At 35.9% G+C, this 24,739-nt stretch overlaps 1 protein-coding gene across 3 annotated transcripts in view; it reads right to left on the bottom strand.

The window, feature by feature from the left end:
- Positions 1–2,853: 2,853 nt before the first annotated feature.
- Positions 2,854–24,739, bottom strand: part of LOC115919834 — a 63,373-nt gene continuing 41,487 nt past the window's right edge. The window contains exons 4-5 of one of the 3 annotated variants that reach the window (XM_030974244.1): positions 18,260–18,364; positions 2,854–5,457 (exon numbers count right to left, since the gene is read on the bottom strand). In XM_030974244.1, the coding sequence (XP_030830104.1) occupies positions 5,365–5,457; positions 18,260–18,364 (198 nt within the window). In that variant the 3' untranslated portion in view covers positions 2,854–5,364. The remainder of the gene's footprint in view (positions 5,458–18,259; positions 18,365–24,739) is intronic. The other 2 variants (XM_030974246.1, XM_030974245.1) reach the window with 2 other exon arrangements.

The raw sequence follows: 24,739 nt of genomic DNA, 5'->3' as shown, positions 1-24,739 counted from the left end.
TCAGGAAAAAAAGGTGCAAAATCCTTTAATAAGGTGTGAGCGACTGTAGGTGCGTGTACAGCCCCTAAAGCATGAATAAGAAACAGACATAAGATTGGCAATACTAAAGCCTTGATCATCAATACGTACCCAGTCTATGTAAATGATGAGATTGATGGGTTGTAGCAAGGAAGTAGCGGGGGGTAGCCTGCCCGTTTTGATAATAATCTCTGATCAACTAATCCCTAGGCTACAAGTTTGTCGTATTAAATCTTTGAATTGGGTGACAAAATGGCAAAGTTATTCTCCATAAATTTGTCTTCCGTAAGTTATACAGCTGGCCTAAAAAGAAAGTGACTCAATATTCGTTAGCCTAGCTCTCTAGGTAATTCCTAACAAATTGAAATTATTCCGATCCTTTAGGGGTGGGAATAATTTCTCTTCATGAATTGTAAAGTAAGAGCAACCTAAGAACCTCCATGATTGTAGAGCCAATTCCCACTGCTAGCCAGCCTACTGCATACATGGTCTTGATTATAACAGGAGGGGGGAATGGGTCAGAACAGTCTAAAAAGTTTCTGACAATTAGGCAAGACAGAACCGAAAACAGGATTTCTGTCGCTACAATATGCTCTGATAAGCCCCCAAAGAGGGTGATCACATCTCTTAATGGGCCTATGGGTCACAAATCTAAGTGGGCCACAATAATACACAAATGGGCACACATTTTTCTTTCATGGCATAAGGTACGCACATAGTCTTTCAAAAGGGAGGGGAACGATGGGGCATTATATAGTGCCCTCCTAAATCTGCCAATGGGGTGTACCCACATTATAGTATAACCAAGATAAAGTTTTGTATCTCATTGACCTTGGTTTGAATACGAACAATCTTTCTTAGAAACTGAAATGTTTTATGGAACTGGACTGGATTTAATACAGTTACCTGCTCCAGATATTGTACAAATTTCATTAACAAACTTCATTAACAATGAAACTCTTTGTTTTATCTATGGTGTACTGTTTCTATGATTATATAGATCACAAAAAAAGATAATATGTGAGTAGCAATGTTCTATCCCAACAGATACATTTGCAAGCTTTTATATCATTGAGTTAAATTCCCATAGGATAAGCCTACAACAAACAAATCATGATCCTGCCGCTAGCATTCATGCACTGTTGTTTTGTTGGTAGTAGTTTTATGCCGTCCATTTAGTACTGAATATATCGTCGCTGTTTTCACGAAGTGACGGTAGTGAAAAAAATTGCATTCACTTTGCGTTACGATTGTCCTCGCTACCGTCACTTCGTGAAAACAAGGACGATATAAACCATATCTTTAGTTATATAAGAAAAACTGGGAACTTTTTTTGTAATTATTATCTTTCATGGCATAAGGTACGCACATAGTCTTTCAAAAGGGAGGAGAATGTAATTTGTAATTATCTAATTAATTAACCAGTATCGCAATTTATTAGGAGTCTCTAGATGGTTTACAACTTTGTATTTCTGCTTTTTGAATACGTTTATAAATCTGGTAAGCCTGGTTTTGATTGCATAGTAATCTAGCTTTGCTTGAGCTGAAACAGGCTCCTCGGCTACTTGGCGTACTTGCGGTGTGATCTTTTAATTTTGTAGCGCACGGTGCCTAGACCACTCAAAAACACTAAATTGAGACACATCGTAACCGAAATTCCAATCCATTCAAGTATTTGTAAGCAAATATTAAAGTGAGCTTCTTTGTTAGTACTAAAATAGAACAAGTTAGAATGTGAATCTTTTTTTTGCATGCATTCATGCACTGTTGTTGTTGTTTGGTATTATCGGCGTTTCATTCTTTTTCTTTCTTGTTTATACAGAGGAGTTAGTGCACAAAAAAAGCAGTTAGTGCACAATATATACTACAGGAAGAATCTTTCAAAATGCCAATCTCACAAAAATAAATCCTATTTGGCATTAATCATCCTACCCCAGTCTAATTCAGCTCATAGCGACCACTCCCATTCATCCTGTCAAAAGAAGAGCAATAAAGAGCAATTTTTGATAAATATATGGCCTTCGAAGGCCTACGTAATGCAACAAAACAACATTGGAAAAAAAGCCTTTCATTTGCAACCTTTTCTGCTTGTTATGATTTCAAATGAGAGATAATATAGTATTCAAAGCTGGTATTTTATCATTACTGATCTTCAACAAATCACTGCCCAAAAATGAATGACGTCAAAGCAGCTGCATCAAGGAGGATATGGAAGGAGAATGGTAGACAGAGAATGGTAGGCGGAAAACAGATTATTTATGCATTCAAACAATGTAGGAGTTATTTTCTCTCAAAGCAATATGCTGTCTTCCGTATTGAATAGTCAGTCATGTGGCTCTATAAATATACCTTTACCTCCATTGAAATGCTGTTTACAGGAAATAAAATATCACTTGATTCAGATAGTTGTACCTTAAATCTTAAAAATAGAACATATTATATCCTGCATCCAAAATGTATTTTTGATATAAAAGAAATTGTCTTAACTGATCTCTGAGAAGTGACCAACTTATAACTGGCCCAAACATTGTCAAGCGGTGTGTGCAGCGCTTTGTAACCGCAAGGAAAAGGCGCTTTATCAAATATCTTTTGATTGATTGAACGTTACAAAATTACAAATAATTAATGAAAGTGACAATCATTATCTGAAGGAAGTAATTAATAATAACAAACACCTTTTGATCTGCTAGTACTAGGATGGCTCAAACAAAATTTGCTAAACACATTAGACACAAATGTTTAAGAGTGACGTATGAAAATATTTCAAATTTGGAAAGGAGAAGACAATGGACAAGAAAGAGAGAAGTGTGTCACAGGTAGATGAGGTCAGAGTGTGAGACGGCCATCTGTAGCCTTGGAAAATAGGGGGTTTTCTTTCTGAATTTATTCATGAATACATTGACAAATCATGAACACATACAGAAGAAACGGTTGGGTTCAATGACAATCACTGATATATGAGATACTCTAACATCTCCCAACAGTCATATAGTATTCATGCCGGAATCTGTGCTCCCTATAACATGAACTTGAACGTTCCAAAGTTTATATTTTATGAGTTTACTAGGAATGCCAAGACAGTCGTTGATCCCTGGTGACCGTGAAGGCTGCATACCCGCAAGTCTTAACTGAACTGATACAACTACTCTAAGTATCAGAGTATCATCTCCATGCAGTGACGATGTAGGAGAAAATGACTTCATCAGAAAATAAAATATTCAAGAGGCCTGCTTGCAAACACAAGAGACAGATAGGCTTACAACCTTATCAATAATTGATCGACTAGGTATAGTTAGACATAACATTTCTTAAGAAACCTTGTTTTAAATGAAATATTCTGAAAAGCAACAACTTGTAAGTTCAAAAGCGAAAAATGTCAATTTAGGTAGATGAATCTAACCCACAGAAAAGGCTTTCATTTTCCATTAACTGCATTTCTAATCAGCTGAATCACATCAGACATTATGTTAGTATGCAATTAAATGGCATTCAAATAAACATGTAAACAATTATTTTGAAGATGATTTAATGAATTATTGTTATTAATTCGGATGTGTTATAATAGGTTCTACAAATATGTCACACATAGTCCCTGTATCAAGCCTATATGAATTAGAGACTTCAGTTGCCATTGGGTTAATATTGTAATCTAAGGTAGATTGTAAAGAAGCAGGATTCTAATATTCTCTACACAATATAGCTGTTGCCAATACAAACTGTTTCTATGTTTCTTGGAATCTAGTCTAGTTGACAATGAGATTCAAGGAGATAAAAGGAGATAGGTAAAGCTGACAATGCATACAACATTACTGAGGGTTAGTGAGAAGAGTCCCAGATCTCTCCAGACTTGATAAAAGAGTCTTGAAAGCATACCTGACATCTAAACTGATTTTTGTCCATGTTGGTTACACACCCAACCCCAGACATGTAGAGTAGTGTGATGTAGAACCATTGAATAATGTATGAGAGAGAGAGAGAGAGAGAGAGTGTTTGGTTGTTGGGTCTGAATAATGTCAAACAAAGCTCACATTACATGCATATATAATCCTTACATACTTGTCATCCCTGGTTTCTCTCCTATCCTTCCAACTAAAGAAATATATTCAAAACTTATTTTTAAGGACAAATATCACGCTGCGTTATACAAGCACAGAACAGAAAATATGCAACTTTTCAAAAATATATGAATTCCTTTCCATCTAGATTCAAAAGGAATCTTTGATACATTTGGGACTGCCACACATGAGTGATGTTTTCCTACATGTTAAGGACATGTATCTCCTGTATGTCCATACCCCCTATCCCATGGCCTACTCTAGAGCACATCAGCCTTAGCTACAGAGCAGAGCAGAGCAGAGCGAGTCAGGCAGCCTCGATGGATTCTTAAGGTCTCCGGAGGATAGACAATCGATCACCGGAAGGCGTAGGGAGAGAATTGAGGCTCTAAGTGCTTGTATCAACTCAGTCACAACCAGGCAAGGCTTACCCTTTCACCTGCTTAAGAGAAGGGCGGGCTGAGAAGGGCTGGGATTGGCTTAAAGCACAGCAACATGGAATATACTTCACCAACAACAACTAAATATATGCCCCTCCTTCTTTTGCATCTCTCGTCCTTCTTATATCTATGTTCTCTGACTTTTATTTTCATTTTTGGTTAAACTCTTGTTCTTTCATATATTTTCCTTTCTTCTACCTCTGATTTTGTTTAAAACTCAACGCCCTTGTCCTTTTATCCCGACCTTCTCTGGCCTCTGTACTTCTTCCAGTGTTTTTGGCAATGGAAATATGGTTGACCGCATGAAGCTGAAAAAAGCTAAATACATATTTAACCTGAATTGGTGTGCATTCCGCCTGAAGGCTGATGGGTTGATGTACTTGATCGAGACTCTCGTACTAAATACTCATCTTATATCTGGGTCATGTTCAAATATATTTATTCCTCAATAGGATTCCGAATCAATGCCTTTTGAAGATGATTTCAAACTATTGGCAGTGCCATGCTTTTCTCTCTTCCTTCCTCCTCTCTCAAAAACTATAGGAAACATGTCTCCTCCCACTAGATCATCCCCTTCTCTCTCTCTCTCTCTCCCTTCCTTCCTTCCCCCTCTCCCCTTTCTCTGTCTGTCAGTCTCTCCCTATCTCTCTCACACTTTCTAAAATTACTAAGCTATTTATCTACTACGGAACAATAAGTCTTCATTAAAAGAAATTGTGTTTACTATCAAAAACTTGACTCCATATCTTGTGTAAAATATTCCAGCCTGACATTGCTACAATATAAATGTATCTATTTCAATTTTACACATATATCTTTTGTTAATCTTACTATCTTACCAATTGTTAGAACTACATCACATATCCTATTGATTGCTGCGCTTTGTGATTATAAGTAAACTTACCAGGCCTTGCCATTACATTCAAAATATGTAAACATCTTACCTGCAAAGATAAAATAGAAGAAAGAAAAGAAAAAATATTAATAATCAAACTGGTAATCAACTTCACTGCATATATTGGATGGTTGGATACTTCACTAAAAAAATGTTGATACTAAAACAGATTAACTAAATGAGTCAGATGTAAAGAGATAGCAAAAACACATTAACATTAAATAATATTTGTTACACATGTATTGAAATTTGTTTAAGAATGAAATAATGTATGATTTATTCATGAAGTGGTAGATGTCAACATGAATACATTAAGATTGAAATCATGAATGAAACAGAATGAGTTAAGTTTTGTCATTTGAAGTAATTACATGTCCTATTTATTTTTAATCTCTTTAATATCTGCCTCAGCCATTCTTTTATGAAACTCTTATGTGTATGTGCTTCTCTCTCTCTCTCTCTCTCTCTCTCTCTCTCTCTCTCTCTGCATGTCTCTCTCTCTCTCTCAGCTTTATTTGCTTCATATTTGGAGACAAGTTGGAAATAAAGCTTGTTCAAATATTTATTCTATCCATCACTTTTCCTTCCTTATATCCTTTCTTCCTCTTGCGCTTAGAAACATTGTATGAAGCGCATTATAAATGTAATGTATTAATTATTTATTATCTGTGTTTTAATTTTTAGCATATTTCTGTTTCCCTTGTGGACGTATTTCCTTGATAGAAATAACAGGACAAAAGGGAATAAAGAATTGATCAAGCATACATTATATAAATATACAATGACACTCGAGGATCTAGCTAAAACTATTCACATCGAAGGAACATCAAATAGTATACTATTGATGTTCCTGAGTGCGAATAGTTTTAGCTTGTTCCGAGAATGGGTCATTGTATAATTGTTTTATATCCCTTCCATGTGTATCATTCCTTGAACACTTCTGTAATAACACGTACCGTTCTCACATTCACATCACATCCAAAAAAAGAAATAAAAGAAAATTGCATGGCTCAGATGCAGTTATTGCACAAAGTGCAAGGCGTAAATTGCAATGCTTGAGCGCCGTGACACCGCTGGAGTTGCCCGTGTGGAGGCATTTGAAATCCTGTACGCTCGCTGAATTTTGCCAGTTTAGGGGGGGGGGGGGGTGGGAAAACACCTAGTTCACTTTTTCCCAGGAAAATTTTCCCAGGAAAATTTGAACTATTTGTGAAGTCAGTAATAAAAAATGAGCTATTTGGCAGGAAACGTCTTTTCTAGTAAAACTTTTCTTGTTGTGTACACTCCCAATGCAACAATCTTACGATAAGGGATATAATACAAATTGTGCACCAATGAAACAAACCTCAAGATTGTTCCAAAACGCAGTGCCACATTCAAGCTTTAGTTTCTTCTATAGGGCCAAATTTAACAAATTGTAAAAGATATTGAAACATATATAGTTGGCTGTCATATAAGCCATTTGTATAACTTTTAGTTGAAACAGTGAGAATTTCAACAAACAGGATCTTAAAGTTGTGTAGATCCCAACCTAGACAGGATTCGACTATATTTCTTCCTCATTGTCAACTTAGCAATGTAAACACACCGAGCCATAGGTGTACACAACTGCCCTCAAGGGAAGCAGCCAACGAGCCGATAAATGCTCATCATATTGATGTCCATATGATAGGCATATACTGCGGAATACGAGATGGATGATACGAGGGGTAGCACACCCCAAGACAGCGCGCTGAGCGGAAGAGAGCAGTATGATGCTGTATCAGGTGGTATGAGGATAGCATAGAAGGTGGAGTGATTGACAGCATCAATGGGGGGTATTTTGACGCGAATGCAAACCAGATATGTGTGTTGCTTTTCAGCAAGGTGTCAACCTTTTGTCAACCTTTTAGATATGTGTGCCTGGAGCATCCAAAAGGCTTGGCAGAGCAGAGCTGCAAAGGGTAAGACCTTCAGGCTACACAGGGAAGTGGCAGTAAACTAGGTTGATATGCATGCATTGTTATGGGCAGTGTGAACTGCTTTGTTGGTCAACTAGACAAGGACTTGTACTTGAAGCAGTATCTGATGCATGACCCCTTTGCCACTGCAAGGACGACCGGTGCCTGAAGAGAATACACAGTGCAGTACAAGTGATATGCATGAATTACCCAAGGCCCTATGACGTCTCTAAAACAATCGTGCTTTGGGGTCATTACAAACATGAAGAAGGAACCTATAGGAAAGGGAATGATAGACATAGGAAACTGTGCTGGTGGGAATGGGGTCATTACAAACATGAAGAAGGAACCTATAGGAAAGGGAATGATAGACATAGGATACTGCGCTAGTGGGAATGGGGTCATTACAAACATGAAGAAGGAACCTATAGGAAAGGGAATGATAGACATAGGAAACTGTGCTGGTGGGGTGAAAATGACGTTTACTTAATATTTTAAAGATTTCAAAATTAAAATATGATTCCTTGAAAAATACATGCATTTCAAAATGAAGATTTAGGGCCCTTTTCATGCCTCATTAATAAATCAATAATCTAGTAAATGAAGGGAATCTGTTTTTTAACGTTGCATTCTCTCAATATGATGTATTTTTTCCTTTCCTTTAAACCCAAAATTCTAATGTAGCATTTCCAAACATTAAAACGGACCACCCACAAATTTTATCCAGTTCATCATTTTTTTAATATCTGTTTGCTTGAAATCGAACAAAATTTAGTTTTCTTATCTTTCTTTAACATGACACATCTTATTGCTTCAGGAAGGCAATTAAGGCGTAATACAATCAGCTTACTGACAACTAATCAATCAATTATTGAATGCAACTCTTTATCCTAATATGCTAGTCTGTAAACTGGACACTAAATATTGATTTAAAACTTGTTTTTAAGGAACTTTTCATATGGATAAGATGACAGTCTACACTTAATCAAAATGTCAAACTTTATTAGTATATCCTGTCAAAATCTGGCAAAAGATGACCATGTTTGCTAGTGAGTGGGTGATTTGAAGTATTTAATGAACTGGATGAGGTTTGTGGTGGAGATAATTTTTTCATTTTTTTATTTAAAATAATATTTAAAAAAAGTAAAGACACAGCCTACAACATTTAGAAACAGCCGTAAGCTTAATTAAAAACAAATAAAAAGCCATGTTTGTACTCGATGTATCTTCTAGGACTTGACATTTGGGAAAAACAAATTCTGGAATAATAAACAAAACTAGAGAGCGAAGATCAAAGTTCTAGAAAGTAAATTTCTTGAAAACATACTTTATCAGATATAAGTCTGTGGACAAAGTCTGGGAGAAAACCTTGAGAGAAAGCATAGCATAAAGATAGAATTAAAATGAATGCCTTCATAACATAATTAAAAATGTTCCTATCTGAAAAACAGTTTTGATTAAATCTACATGAGACATCTGAACACCCACTACAGCAGGGACAATACAAATATATTCAAGCAAAAAAATGCATCTCGGAAAATAAACGAGTTGGGAAGTTTGTAGAAGAGATGCAAGTCTAATAAATCAAACATTCTACAAAGTTTAGCATGTAAGGAGGTCAGCCGATCGACCGACCAGGCCACTGGAGAAAAGCAGCCTAAAAGTAGTTACATGAGGTTAATTTGATATCAAGAACTGTGTAGATAAGATAAAATAACAACCAACTTCACTTTCTCTCTTGAAGATAAGAACAAGTCACTTTCTTGTAATCCAAATAGCCCCATATAAAGCTATTCCACTCAGAAAATAGCTAAGAGGGCTGTGCAGAACGGGAGATAAAACAAAATGTTTCTGTCCCCAAAAGAGTTGTTCAATGACAACTATCGCCATGGCATCAAGGGTAGGATGAAAAGAGGTAGATAATTCAAAAAACAATAAAGTTACATCATGGCTCTTAGCTGTTGATATAAATCGACTGACGTCCCATCCCCCTTCCTCGTGTCTGGCCCAGCTGTCGCCATGGCACACGTCGTCGTTAGCAACCCGACCTCTCAATATACCATCGATAAGTGTAGAGGGTATGAATGTTGAACGCCACTGCAAGAGCTGGATCGACAAGTGTAACCTTCAACCTAGATTCATACAGGTCTGATGGTTTTATCTCTAAATGTGACTTTATTATGCTTTCAATGGTTAATTTACAGAATGTGTAAAATAATATCAACAAACTAAAAATTCAGGGGTAAGATAGCTAAGCTAGATTTGAGATCTATACGATATGATAACACAATTACATTCAGAATTTCAATTAAATTAGATTTTTCTTTTACTTTCTTTTTCTTTTTTATATGGATCAATTGAAAGTATTTATTTGAAATTAAAAAATAAATTATAAAATGACATTTCGTCAAAAAGATGTGGGAAAAGGTTGATGAGTACAACACATATTCTGTATTTGGCTAATTAGTATCCTTACATATCATCCCGGAGTACCGCTTCAGGTTTGAACTCAATTCATCTTGCATTAAAAATCTTTTCTTCAAGAGAGATTCCTCTGTGATGTTCTTTACTTCACTCACAAGCAAATAGCAAAAGTAAGAGTAAAAAAATTTGTTTGTCTTGCCAATGGTTCGTAGGCAATGAAAAACCGTAAAATGATCAGACATGAAGGATTGTCAACCAACAATCGTTAATTACTTTTGAACGCAACTCAATATAAGGCAAGTAATAAGGTAGATTTTAGAAATGAGTATCAGATAAATTGAATACTTTGACTGGAATTTGTTATTTTGCGTGTGTGAGTGGGAGGGAGGATGAGGGAAGGTTGGCAGATTTGTTGTTTTTCAAGAGAGGACATGTAACAAATCTGAGAGAGGTGTATAATTCTTCTCAAGCTGTAACTTGAAATGGCAACGTACAAGCCCAGGGCCCCGATTCTATGTAAGAAAGACAAAAGGAGAAAACACAACATAGAAACAGATAGGTGCACCGTTCTTGAGCATCAGACTAGCCAAATTCTGACCCGCGTTGCGTATCAATTTTGTTCGTTTATAGGAACTCCTGGGGCTACTTTAGAAACATGAGGACTGCTGGAAGTAAACAGGTGAAGAGATTGAAGATGAGATGGAGAAAAGAGAATAACGTTGAGCTACGATGCTAGACGTAACCTTTCAATGAGTCTTTTTTTAATGTGTAACTTAATCTCATTAAATGATCAAACAGATCTCCCAACCAATCACTGGTTTTCAAACTGATATTGCTCAAACTTGTAAAACAAGAATCAAAAACTTCAGGAAAAGAGAAATGTATTAGCAATGACTTCAAACATAGGCCATCTGATAAATAGACGCTGCTCATCCCATTGCATTTTTGTTTACCAAATTGCTTCAAGAGCACTGACATTGTACTTCATTCAGCAAGCATATTCCTAAGACTCACCGTATATCTCATGAGTTTGGAAGTAATTGCTATTGAATTGGATATAAACATATAAGAAAATAATTGTTTTCCCATTAAGGTCTGAATTGCCAGATGAATAGTAATTTTGAAATTACTGATAATCCAAGCCTTTAGGCAGAGACAGGTCATCAAAGCCAAGATCGGCTACCAGTCATTCAGCAGGCAGTTATTTTATCTGTTTGACGTCATTGATTAACAGCCTATCAGGCATTTTCTCAGACTGGAGAGCTTTAATACAATTTTAACAATTCCAATAGAATAGTTTATATCACCATTCTGGACAATTAGGCAAAAACTTACAATATGCAGGGCTAGAAATTAAAAGATGCCCTGGACACATTGGCACTCAAAATCTAGATTCAGACCCCCCCCCCCCCCCTACCAAAAAAAAAAAAAAAAAAAAAATTAAAAAAAGAAATAAAGAAATAAAATAAATAATTAAATAAAATAAAAAATAAAAAAGTTAATGTGGAGCTCTGCAATATGGGAAAAACTATTACTTTTTCATAATTCTAATCAGTACAACTATTGCACTATTTTTCCACAATATAGTCATGATGGGTTGTAAATTTGATGGGCTTACAGTAAACTGAATTGGGGTGGAAATAGAAGACAGAATGACCGGTGTATCTGATCTCTTTTCTCTTGTCTTGTTTTGACAGAGGATGCAATCAATTGTTTCCTGATCAATGGCAAACTTCAATGAGACACTCTCAGATATCAAAATAACCATTTAATTGGTAACACTACCTCAGTTCTATCTGCGCGACGCCAGGAAAGTAATCCTCTGGCAGGCCCTGATTGTATGAATAATGTTTGATTTTGCTATCAACAGGGTTATAGGATTACAGTTGAACTTGTTACAAAACAAGAATTAGGCATGAACAGTGACGCACAAACTAAGATAATGATTAAATCTTGTTTTGTCCTTTAATAACATTAGTATGAATATATTTACCTGCCATGTATTAAGATCTAATGAAGATATTAACATGTTAACAAAGAGAGAAATTTTCCAAAATAAAATTTGATACTTATTTTATTCTAAACAATCAACATAAATATCTCCTTTTGCATAATTGCTGGATGCATCGTTAAAAGAAGGTTGGATTGTTGGAAGGCTATAACTCTGGCAGGTTGTTTCTTAAAACAAAGACTCTATGGGGGAGTCATGATTTACTAGACACATTAACATAGGTTAAGATTTTGTTTTAATAGGTGATCTAATTCTATTTCATTAGTACATTAACGATAGATATATCACATGTACTAACTGTTGAAATTCCCAAATATTTATTGAGTGGGAGGGGGAGATTTGGGAAGAAAATGAGTGAGGGTAAGAGGAGCAATGAGTGATAAAAAGATAACAGGAACGAGATGAAGACAGAGACAGAGAGAGAGAGAGAGAGACAGAGAGAGACAGACAGACAGAGACAGAGACAGAGACAGATAGACAGACAGACAGAGGGAGAGATGGAGAGAGGGGGATAACAATGATAAGTGAAGATACTGATAATCTTTTCCTATAAGAATAGGAAATGGGTGTGCCCCAAAGAAATAATTTCAAAATCTCGAGCTACTATAGAGATATAGGGTTACATTTGCTCACAGCTTTTCCTTTTAACACCACCATAGCCCATGGTTTTTGTTAAGTCAATCCTTTGTATCTGTCTATGAATTAGCTTGTAAACCAACGGGTACAGTGGCATCTAAGAACTTTGCACCTGTCACTGTTCTCTTAAGTGCCTATTCTTTCACTAAATGTAATTTTCAGCTTTCCTGAAATTTATTTTTGTGGGTTGATATCATTGCTTATATCTATTCACTCTTATTTTGGAGATATTATAGTTACAGACAATGACAGTTTTTTAGATGATTCCGTTTTGTTAGAAAGAAAAGAAGGACAAAAAACGGCAGCTGTTAAAAAAGTAAGTTATGCTTGCTCTTCTAACTAAAAAAGGAAGCAAAAAAATATATTCTGTTGGTTTGTAACGAGATGTGATACTCAGTGGCCCACAATATTTATTTCTTTTAATCCATTCAAAGTAAAAATAATAAATTAAAGCCTCAGAAGTTAAGTAGAAAGAAGTAGTGCAGGAATGTAAAGCTGTTATTCTGGTATGGTATTCATGTGAGCATCAAGGGAAATCATATATTGTGTGTATCTATCAATACATCTTCATGACAACTCTCTTAGGACCCGTTTCCTCGTCTCCCTTGCACTACAATCAAATGCCATCCTACTACAAGGAAATTTAGAAGAAATGGCAATTGGGGATATTCTTAAAAGATTAAAGCGTCTATGTCCTCTTGATGAAAGTCCCGCCCAAGATTCAGAAATGTTCAAATGACAGTTCTACGGCTGGGTATCAAGACAGTTTTTTAAAGTTTTTTTTCAAGAATTCTCTCAAAAGAAACACCCACACAAAGCAATTTATTTGGGGTTAATTGATGCATCAACACATCTCAAATCCTATCACCTGATATGTTTTGTCTGTCCATCCTATTCCATCCATGGTAATATATAATTAAACATACGGCCCACCGCACACTATGCAACCTTTCTGCAATCTGATTTTCAAAGAAAATGCAATTACATAGATATAGAATTCTAACAAACATCGTCTTCACGATGCAGGTTCTAAATAAAGATAAGAATACTAACAACCAGAGTTTTATTGCATTAATGGCATCAAGTCGTAGACATCTCACACAATGTGTGACAACGCTACAATTCTGAGCCGATTTAGCCATTTTCTCCTCCAAGGAAGCTTGAATTTCATTTGAATCTAAATTTTATCAATAATGTGACCTTTCAAATCATTGATCATTGAGATAATACAAGTTTGAATATTCATATCAAATGCTATTGCAAATTCTTCAAAAATCAGGTCGTTTAAAGGCTGTCTGTACTAGTTTGGCTAAAAGGGATAAGACCACCCAGGAAGGTCACCGACAGGTGGCTATCTCATCAACTCAGCTCTCAATTCACATAAGAAACAGAGGATCATGGGGGACCAATGGTCACCGATTAGGCATTGTTTTCTATATAGAGGGAGCAAGTAGGTACAAGTAGTTAAGTGGGCCTTTAATGTGTGATGGGCTTTAAGTGCTAAGTATTTTTAATTTCAAGGAAATACACAACTCTCTACCGAGAGCAAGGAGGGCATTTACTCTGCATACAAGTAAATGAGTTAACACCCTTCTGGCATGAGGGGTCATGCAACCCACTGAAAGGTAAATGTTCATTTGTTGTCCAAGAAGACCTAGAATGATTAGACTTGATCCAAGGCTGATCTATAGCAACCTTGGTCAATACATCTCTTAACTTCTGACATTTGAATTTACATCTATTGGTTTTCTGGAGAAAGCAGGGGCAGCTAGCTAGGATCTCAGGCCAACAAATTACCATTTCTAGTTCAAACATGTGCAAAGAATCTCACTACGGGCTCATTCAGATATGAAGCGCTAAACCGCTGCAAACAAATCCGCTGCCTTTTTTCTACGTGTGAATGAATGGCAACTGTGCGCAACAAAGCTCCTAGGCGTTTTCACTAAGCACTGTTTTATAAGATACAGAAATGTGATGCGAAATACACTTTACATCATCATTCTTAAAAAACAGCTGCAGTTTTACTTTCACATCTGAACAAGGCCTTAGTGTCTTCCACCACAGACACTTAGGAGAACACTTTCATCGGTACACAGTTTAGCAAACTGATATTTTTATAATGAATGTAGAAGAGTAAGTAATAAAAAAATATCTCAAACTTCTTCTTCCATAATTTCTAATTTAGTGTGTATGAATCATTTCTGACCAAAAAGTAAACCTTGTGGACATATTTTACATTGAAGTTACAATTTGATTTGATTTGATTTGATTTATTGGTTCAGTGTATAACTTCAATGGACATTTTAGAGAAACAATATTACCATATTTGACAGAACAACTAACAAAATAGACAAACAAGCATGCTCGTTTGCATGGTGATAATTGCTCAATCTCCATTTCTAAGATTCTAGCTACTGGTTATCTTGAAGAGACTGGAGTCTTAACAAACACATGTATCTGTTACACTAAGAATAAGCTGTCTCTTATAAGTAGGCTAACCTGGTAATCGTTCATGTTTTATTCATCAAAGTAAGTTAATCGTTACAGATGTTTTTTGATGTCATTACCCTGGTGGTGTTGATGGTGATGGTTGAGAGTAAACACTATTTACTGCACAGTTCAAGGTGTTTTTGAAGCAATCTTTTATAAAATAATGTTCTTTTGAAAGTCTTCTACTTCTCCACTGGTTGAGTTGGGTATTTTTTGGATTTCCAAAAATCTGACAAATTGTGTTAGAATTTTGAAGCAAAATGATCATTCTTAAATAATGTAAAAGGGACAATGATCTCCTATTTGGTAGCTTGGATATTTTATTTGCCGTTGTCCAACAGACAAAGACACAATTTGATGTACATGCGTGCAAATATGCATTCAATTGGGATTGTGAATATTTCAATCGGTCTTTATCAGAATTTGTTGTGGTATTCTTTCAATGTAACTATTGCCCTTGAATGACAGGAGAAGAGACACAATGAATGCTACTCGTGAGAAACAAGACAAATATCATGACTGTTCTAATTCTACCACAGAATGCCCTTCCTCATTTTATCACAATGAAAATTAACCCATTTCTGTCCTAAATAAAAATTCTGACATCACAAACATATTGATCATGAGTTCTAGATTTTCATAAATGTTTTTCATACATGCACGCTAGTATTGATGTTATACGCACATCGCATACATTAAAGATGGATGGTAATGTACATTTAGACAAGAATCGGGGCGAAATTAGTGATTTTCAGTTGGAGTTTCCAGACGAAATTCTTCTGTTAACAATTTGTAAAAATTAGTCCATCAAACAAGGGCAAATTACATGCCTCAGCTAAAGATAAGGAAAAGTTGAGATAATTAAGATAAACAGTAAATAAGGAAAATGAAGAGCACAATATTATGGCAACGAGGAATAGTTAGGCTACCTGCCAAATAAAACCAAACAAAAACAAGGCATGCTTTTTATTAAAAATTGCAAGCATCATTGTACTTTTTGAGGACACCTTCCTTATTATACAAAGATTAATCTTGCATCACCAGTTGTCCATCTTAGTGCTTGTCTTTTAGCATTGACCAGTGAAAAATGCAACCAAGCTTGAATCAAGAAAAGCTATGAATAGAGAAACTTCACATATATTCAAGTGACAAAGAGGCAAGAAAACAAGACATATTTAGACCACACAGCTATGACGTCAAAAAACAACTTCTTTGCTCTCTCTCTCCTCCTCTCTCCTACATCTCTACCTCTCACGATTATTTTAAATTCAATGCCGCCTGCTCTAAATACTATTATCAGATTTTTTCTTGTTTTCTCCCTTTCCTTTAATTCACCCAATCGCTCACAAATCTTTTTATGTATTTTCCATCCCTCATCTCTGCATCATGAATAGATAAACCCACTATGGTTGACTCTTTTAGAGCAATCGATATTGATTGAGACGTCCTTATTTCTTTTCATCGTCTTAAACTTTCAGGCATAAGACATCAAATACAATACCTCCTAAATCCAAAATCTAAGCTCCTAAATATATTACCAATTTGAAGAAGACAGACAGATCTTGTTTTTCATGTGACATATAAATGAATAATCGTTACATAACTTTCAAGAACACACATCCAGCAGTAGTCTTGATGGGTTTTAAAGTTTTCTACAAATGATCTTTATCTGCCCATGAGCAGAATGTATCTCTGAAGTGGCTTATTCCTACACTTCCCCAGCTCTCTCTCTCTCTCTCTCTCTCTCTCTCTCTCTCTCTCTCTCTCTCTCTCTCTCTCTCTCTCTCTTTTTAATAAAGTTTGGAGTGAACTTGCTGGAAATATCAACAAATCCATTTGCTTTTCCAAAGAAACCCTGGACTGACTTAGCTTATGTGTTCATGATATGTTCTTGGCACCTTTCTGTCCCTCTTCATATTGTCTTAAAAATGGGGCCCTTTGAAATCTTGATCAATTCTCAGAAATTGAGATGTACTTGGCTTCTTGAAATGCGGGTTAAAACATTCACAATATCCACTGATCAATCCAGTTTTTAAACCACCTTCCGAGAATCAATATTCATCGACAAAGGAAAGCATGGTAAGCTAAAACTTCTGAAACGAATCTGAGTTCTCTATCTATCCGGATCCTGCCAATCTTTATCAATACTTGACCTGCGCTGATAAATAGGTTAACAGCTAGTACCCCTGGACGGTTTTCCTTTGTTCTCATCTCTCAGCTTCTTTCTTATACTTCAATCAATTTCTTCCACTCTCTCTTTCTCTCATGCGGTATCATCTTTCTCATTCTATATGATTACCTTCCAATTTCATCGCTTTCTCTCACTTCTGTTCCATCTTATTAATTCTCTTCCTCCTCTTCCGCTCATTTTTTCTCTCAGTTTTCATTCAATTTCTTACCCTTTTACCCATGTCTTGCCCCCTCCCACAAAATTGTTCTGCACTTAACAGTAATTTCGAATATCCTTATGGAGACCGTTGTCAAAATTTAGAAGCATATATTTTGTTATTTCTAATCTATTCTTCTGCTAAAAGATTTGGATAGATGCAATGGTCAAGCTTGAGATAGAATAGATGAATCCTGATTTGTTGTTGAACAAGAATAATTGACAACACAGCAATATTCTCTAAAGTATTTTTGAAATATAATCTCTTTTTGAAAAGGCAATAAAAGTCTCTGCTTCTCATTCAGTCTGATTGTGACTGTGTTCATTTCTCAAGATGCACCTCTCTTTGCATCTCTCCTGCACCTCTTTTCCTTTTTTTTTTCCTTCTCTCTTCCGCCCCCCCCCCCCCCCACCTTCCCACTCTCTCTACCCATTTATCCCAACTACCACCCCAATTCTACATTCTACCCACTATTGTCCAGTAAGCTACACAAATTTAGCTTGGTGGTCTACAAAATAAATGATACTCACCTCGGCAAGAGGGGGCAGTATTGCAAAATGTTATGAACATAGGAACACAAATTTAGCTCGGTAGTCTACAAAATAAATGATACTCACCTCGGCAAGAGAGGGCACTATTGCAAAATGTTATGAACATAGGAACACAAATTTAGCTCGGTGGTCTACAAAATAAATGATACTCACCTCGGCAAGAGAGGGCAGTATTGCAAAATGTTATGAACATAGGAACACAAATTTAGCTCGGTGGTCTACAAAATAAATGATACTCACCTCAGCAAGAGAGGGCAGTATTGCAAAATGTTATGAACATAGGTTGATGTTCTTGTTTGCAAGTTTAGTTAAATTGTGATGAGTGATGGCAGAGAGAGGGGTAAACCAGCTCAATCAATGAAACACACACACAAAAAAAGACTGCATTGTGATTAAATAAGATGGAACATACCTGTGCAGGTCCGTTGTTGAATGTGACACGTCTTTTTGCTTTAGTTTTTGGTGTTGATTCGACCTCATCTGTATCTGACAAGCCTTGGATCTGTATCTGGTATGACTGCAGAGAAAAACATAAAGAAATATTCAGTTAGATGGGCTGTATCATGACATAGTACTCATTTTTACAAAGTGGTAAAGAAGAGAATAATTAGAATATGATTATGAACAGAAATTATGAGATTGCAGAAAAAAGGAGATTTTTTTAAGAGAGAAGAAAAACTAGATGGAACTTCGACTGCGTGCAGTCGAAAATGATGCCTCCGTCATAGAGCAATTTTACAAACCAAAACAGAAGAAATTTTTCGAATTCAAGTTCAATTGTAATCCATTAACAGGTTTTCAGAATATTGTGATTACAAGCTATTTTTGCATACATAATGAGCCCATGACCTTTGACCTTATGAACCAAGAATCTACTCAGTTCATTGGCTCTGCAAGAAACATACATGACCTAAGTTGGCAGGAATCCATCAATCGGTTCTTGAGATAACGCGATCACGAGCTGTTTTTGCATACATAATGTGCCCTGTGGCCTTTGAACTTTGACCTTGTGACCCCTACATCTAATCAGTTTATCGGCTCTGCAAGTAACATACATGACCTAAGTTTGGCAGCAATCCATCAATCGGTTCTTCAGATAACGCGATCACAAGCTCATTTTGCATACATAATGAGCCCTGTGGCCTTTGACCTTTGACCTTGTGACCCCTACATCTAATCAGTTCATCGGCTCTGCAAGTAACATACATGACCTAAGTTTGGCAGCAATCCATCAATCGGTTCTTCAGATAACGCGATCACAAGCTCATTTTGCATACATAATGAGCCCTGTGGCCTTTGACCTTTGACCTCGTGACCTCAAAATCTAATCAGTTTTTCGGCTTTGCAAGTAACATACATGACCTAAGTTTGGCAGCAATCCATCAATCGGTTCTTCAGATAATGCGATCACGAGCTCGTTTTGCATACATAATGAGCCCTGGGACCTTTGACCTTTGACCTCGTGACCCCAAAATCTAATCAGTTCATCAGCTCTACAAGATACATACATGACCAAAGTTTGGCAGGAATCCATCAACCAGTTCTTCAGATAACGCGATCACGAGCTCGTTTTGCATACATAATGAGCCCTGTGACCTTTGACCTTTGACCTCGTAACCCCAAAATCTAATCAGTTCATCGGCTCTACAAGATACATACATGACCAAAGTTTGGCAGGAATCCATCAACCAGTTCTTCAGATAACGCGATCACGAGAACGGGACGTACGTACGTACAGACGTACGTACGTACGTACGTACGGACGTACGGACGGACGGACAACCCGAAAACATAATGCCTCCGGCTACTTCGTAACGGAGGCATAAAAACATGATTATAGAATTCATAATCCTGAAGACATTTCTGCAAACACTACCCAGCACATTATGATTACACACAAACAAATGGAAGAAGTAAGTTGTAAGAAGTTTATTTGATGAATTGCATTCTTTGGCCAAAATATTTGAATACGAAAACAAAACACAAAAACTGAGTATTATTTGTTTTCAGTTTGCCTGCCACGAGTATGTGGTTGAATTTTTATGATCCTGAATGGAGTGATGCACAGTCTTGAATAAATAGTGAAACCTGTAAATAAACACTGCTCAAGGGAAACATAAAAAGGTTTTTTTAAAGACAGGTGGTCTTTCAATACGTACAGGTTCCTTCAGTACAGGTTTCAATATATTCAAGGGAAGTTAAACAAAAACAGTCTTTATAGACAAGTGATCTAGCTATACAGGTGGTTGCTAAGGCAGGTTTGACTGTAAATACTGTTTACAATAAAATTACACATCTATACAATACGTAATTAGAGTTAGGAATAATTTTTTTCTTTTTTGCTGTTCTCAGATGACTTGCTTTTCCCTTGCGTGATGAGATCCCATGATGCGACTACCAGCAGTATAAGCTATTCCCATAGATGGCCCTTCCTGGCAATGTCGATGAAAGATGCATCAAGTCAAAGTCTGTTTGCTGCCATCTCATGGCAATAGTCTCATAAGTTATTGTGGTACCCCAAAACAATTATTGCATCAAGAGTGTAAAATTCAATTTGCAAACTCAATAAATACAGCTGCCAGATTTTCAGTTTACATGTACTTCAACTTAGATTGAGGACATAGAGATATTTTTTCTGAAAAAATGATTATATGAAATTAACATAGTGTTTCATTGTTAGCAACACTGATAAAAGAGAACATTTTCTCAAAGTTACAATACTGATATTTAGTTGCACCTTATCAAATGATTTACATTAATTAAGATAAAGAACTGTACTTAGATATTTGACACAGTTTATGAACTGATACAAAACTCAATTAAATAATGGAATTTTTCATATTTTAGTTACAACAAAAACATTTTATTCACACAAGGGTTTGTAAATTATTTTCCCTGCAGGTGAATTCCTAAAAAGGATTTGTTAAAAATGTGCTTTGTTAAATAAGCATGCTTATTGTGCATATATCCCAGGTTAACTTTATTTGAAAAAAGTGCTAATGCCCTGGGACTATGTGTAACTAATTCCCAGTAATTCTCACATGGCAGATGAAAGCCAACTTAGACCTACATTTTAAGCCAATCATAGACCTAGAATTCAATATGTGATATTAATTCATTAATGTTATTGTTATAGTTCAAGTGATTACAATCAAAGAGGGAGAGTTGGACATGTATGCTTAAAAAACATTTTTTTTCTCACCCACCATGTCTGTTCATGGCTTATCACATGTCAGTAATCGGTAACGGATCATGTGGCCTGTAGAATGTCAGGAGAAGTCAGTGGCTTTGAATACAATTAGTGTCATTACTACCAAGGGAAGCCCCTCTAAAACCAATCTAAAGAGACTACAGTCTACTTTCCAAGACCTTGGTCTGAAATCAACACAGATGTTTTCTTCTACAGATCAAACTGAAGACCTATAATTTTTCTCTATTTCATTAGCTCATTAAATTAAATTGAAATTCAAGCCTTTTTTAATCATTTTTAATAACAATTCTTTTAAACTAAATCTTTCACTCACAAAGGTAAAAGACAATTAGGACAGTAGTGTAGACAATTTTTGTTATAGTGTTGGATAAACCAAGCAGACATTTCAGGAATTATTAGAATACAACAGGTCAATGACACTATACATGTACAGTAGGTAGGGTTAGACAATTATTTAATTACCCTCTCCATTAATTTAATTACTTGACTAATTAGACAAATATTTAACTCTGGAAGAGAAGTGTTACTGATTTATCAAGATGGAGGATAAGCAGGATGGATAGGGGGATTAACAATTTTTGTTTTAAAGAATGCAGCCCTGGGATTAAGATGACTCATTTCCACTATTGTCCTATATTGTTTTCTTCCAATAAATATCCATGCTTTGTTTTTAAAGATACTGCATCTGTTATCTACTTTTTGCCAATGTTCCTCCCTCCCTCCCTCTATCAGATCACCGCAAAAAGACCAGGGGGTGTTTCACAAAGATCTTAAGATGAACTTATGGAGTTGGACTTAACAATTATGGAAAGCTGTTAACATCTATGAGAATATTTTGCATAAAGTTGTTTTAAAAGGCATAAAATGTTGATTTAAACCATTCTTATTTTCTATTATCAAGGAGATTTCATGTTCTTGATGTGGAATTTATAAAAATTCTAAAATACTTGATTTTTCGCTTTTGAATATATATTATTTTAAGGCTACAAATGGCTCTCCATAATTTTTAAGTCCAACTTAGAGTTAAGTTCGACTTAGGATCTTTGAGAAACACCCCAGTAGTGTTATTGGCAATTCATAGCGCTTACAGCCTTCTAGCAGGCAAGCACTCAAGCTTTGACTACAAAATTTGTTCCAAACATTGTATCCCAGTCACGTTGCATAGTATGTAAACATTTCTTTCTCTATGAGAATATTAGGTTTCCTGAAGACATTTCAATCACTGCTCTAACATTTGATTAATTACACTGTTTGTAGTGAACCTCATAATGTGACTGATCAATCAGTCAGAGTCTACACCGTTTGTTTTGTGAGTGGGAGTATAATGAATTCATGTTGAAAGGAAAGAAATGTCACATGACCTGACTTCAAAGTGCTCACCCTTTCATACCCTTACTATAAGTACACCTGATACATCACTGTAGTTGAAAGATCAGAAGTTCATCAGCTACGACAAAATAAAAGGAGAGCAGATCTTTAAGAAAGTCCTTTCATGACTGATGTTCAAGTTCAATGTAATGTATTTCAATTCATACTATTTGGCTGAATAAGGAAATTAAAGAGCCTGGGCACAAAATAAACAAAAACAAAAACATCAGAAAACCACAATAATAATCTTGTATTTCTGCACTGTTCTATTTCATCGAATTGATTACATCCAATAATTGCTTTATGAAGAAAAGAAGTTTGTGTCTTCCAATAAAATCAAAGCAAAAATGGTACCCAAATTGAGAATCCCTGATACAAACATTGTCTACAGCAAGCGGGTTGTCTAGATGTTAGAAGGGAATGAGAGGATAAAAAACGTATATAGCACCTTTGAAGTAATTCAAAACAATAATTATTCCTTCACCTTAAACTTGATTTATTAGCAAGATCTGACCTCACTATGATTCTAATGATTTATAGTCAGTTGAGTGTGGAAGATTATCAATAAGGAATATATATATACGTCAATGATAAAGTCTAATAAATCATTTATTAATGACACAATCATATTTCAATGCCATATGAAGACTCATTTATACCTCTTTATAGCTTATACCTAGAGACATATTATAGGAGAAGAACTCAATCAATTGGTTTGATTTTCAGTCTCACCATCTTCATAGCTCAATGGATAAAGCAATGGTCTAAAGAAGAAATCTATATTCTGAGTATTAGAGATAATGACCAACTTGTATTATGATACAATGAGAGCCAGAAAGGTGTTAGCTCAATGTATTAATCTCTTAATACCCTTCTGGCTCTCTCAGCATATGATATGAGTTTAATGCAGTCTAGCATAATAGTTACATGACATGTACACTCTGTTTTGACTGAGAATTATAAAACACCCTTTTAAAAAAAAGACATTACTCCCCCCCCCCCCCCCCCCCCCCCCGAAAAAAAAAAAAGAGGAACAAAAGAACATTGGATTGTTGATTTGGGTGGGAGTGATGTTTAAAAATAAAGATGTTGTATATAATTCTCAGTCAAAATAAAGCTTTTTAATCCTACAAACGCTACAATAAGCTCCTTTTGAAGAACGGAGAGGTTGGATGTTGGGGGGGGGGGGGTGTATATATCCCTCCCTTCTTATTCTTGTTCATAAGCAAGATGGTACACAACTCAGACTATGAGTCACCTCACAGTTTCTTCAAGCGCAACGTTATTTTACGACTGTGCAAGCAGACCGCGTCATGCCTCGCTTGAGTCAGGATTAAAAATAAATCTCATTAGAAAAGCGCGAGATGAATGTGTGCTATAGGGACAAATAAAGGTGAAATATTCAATAACTACATTAAGGTTCAAGAACTGGAATTAGACTTTAAATGTGGAGTAGTTCAATATTGACTCGGTCCAATATTTATTTGGGGAGAAGGAATTAAAGTGGAAAAGTCCCGATAGAATCTAGATATTTCCCCACCGCACAGCTCTAATTTGCTCCCGATTCATTAAACATTACATGTAGATGGTAAGATGCAGTCATCTTGTGTCATGAGATGCACATGCACTAGTTATAAAATTAGACTACTATAATTTTGCTGTTTAGATCTAGGAAGGTGTGACTGTGAACTCAGTGTTCAAGTATATAAGTCAATGCCCTTCTGGCTCCAAACAGATAAACCGTCTTAAAACTGGTAGGATTATAAGATACTGAGATGTGAAGCATACACTTTGCATCACCATTTACAAAGAATGCTGGTGTTTTGCCAAATCATATCTGAAAGAGGCTCTACCAAGCTATTTTATATTTAAAAAATTAAACTCAATTAGTTTATCGCATAATAAATGATTTTTTATTAAGTTTTGAGAATTCACTGGAAATTTGATGGATTTATACAATGAGTTTTAGGATTTTTCAGTTGACAGACCAAACTCTAGAGACTACCTTTAAAATTGACGCCTAGAGCGATATACGCCCTATATACACGGACGTACACCGATGCTAATTCTAGCAGGTTAAACAGACCTTTCGTGAGAAACCAAACCTGACTCATTCATTCTCTACCGGAGTGAGATCTGTTAATCATTCATGAGAATGTCATGCATGAGTGAACCCCATATCATATCAACCTCAGTATTATATGATAAGCTGCTCATGATCAAATTTGTATTTCATCATCATGGATCCACCTAGTCATGGGTGCCTGCCTAGTGTATGTCACAACATGGTGTATTTTAAGAGCTAGAAGGGTG

Source organism: Strongylocentrotus purpuratus, unplaced genomic scaffold (genome assembly GCF_000002235.5).
Source record: "Strongylocentrotus purpuratus isolate Spur 01 unplaced genomic scaffold, Spur_5.0 spur5_scaffold_7, whole genome shotgun sequence".
In the NCBI taxonomy this organism is placed as follows: domain Eukaryota; kingdom Metazoa; phylum Echinodermata; class Echinoidea; order Camarodonta; family Strongylocentrotidae; genus Strongylocentrotus; species Strongylocentrotus purpuratus.
The sequence above is the reverse complement of the archived record's forward strand: the minus strand, read 5'-3'. Positions and strand labels throughout refer to the sequence as shown.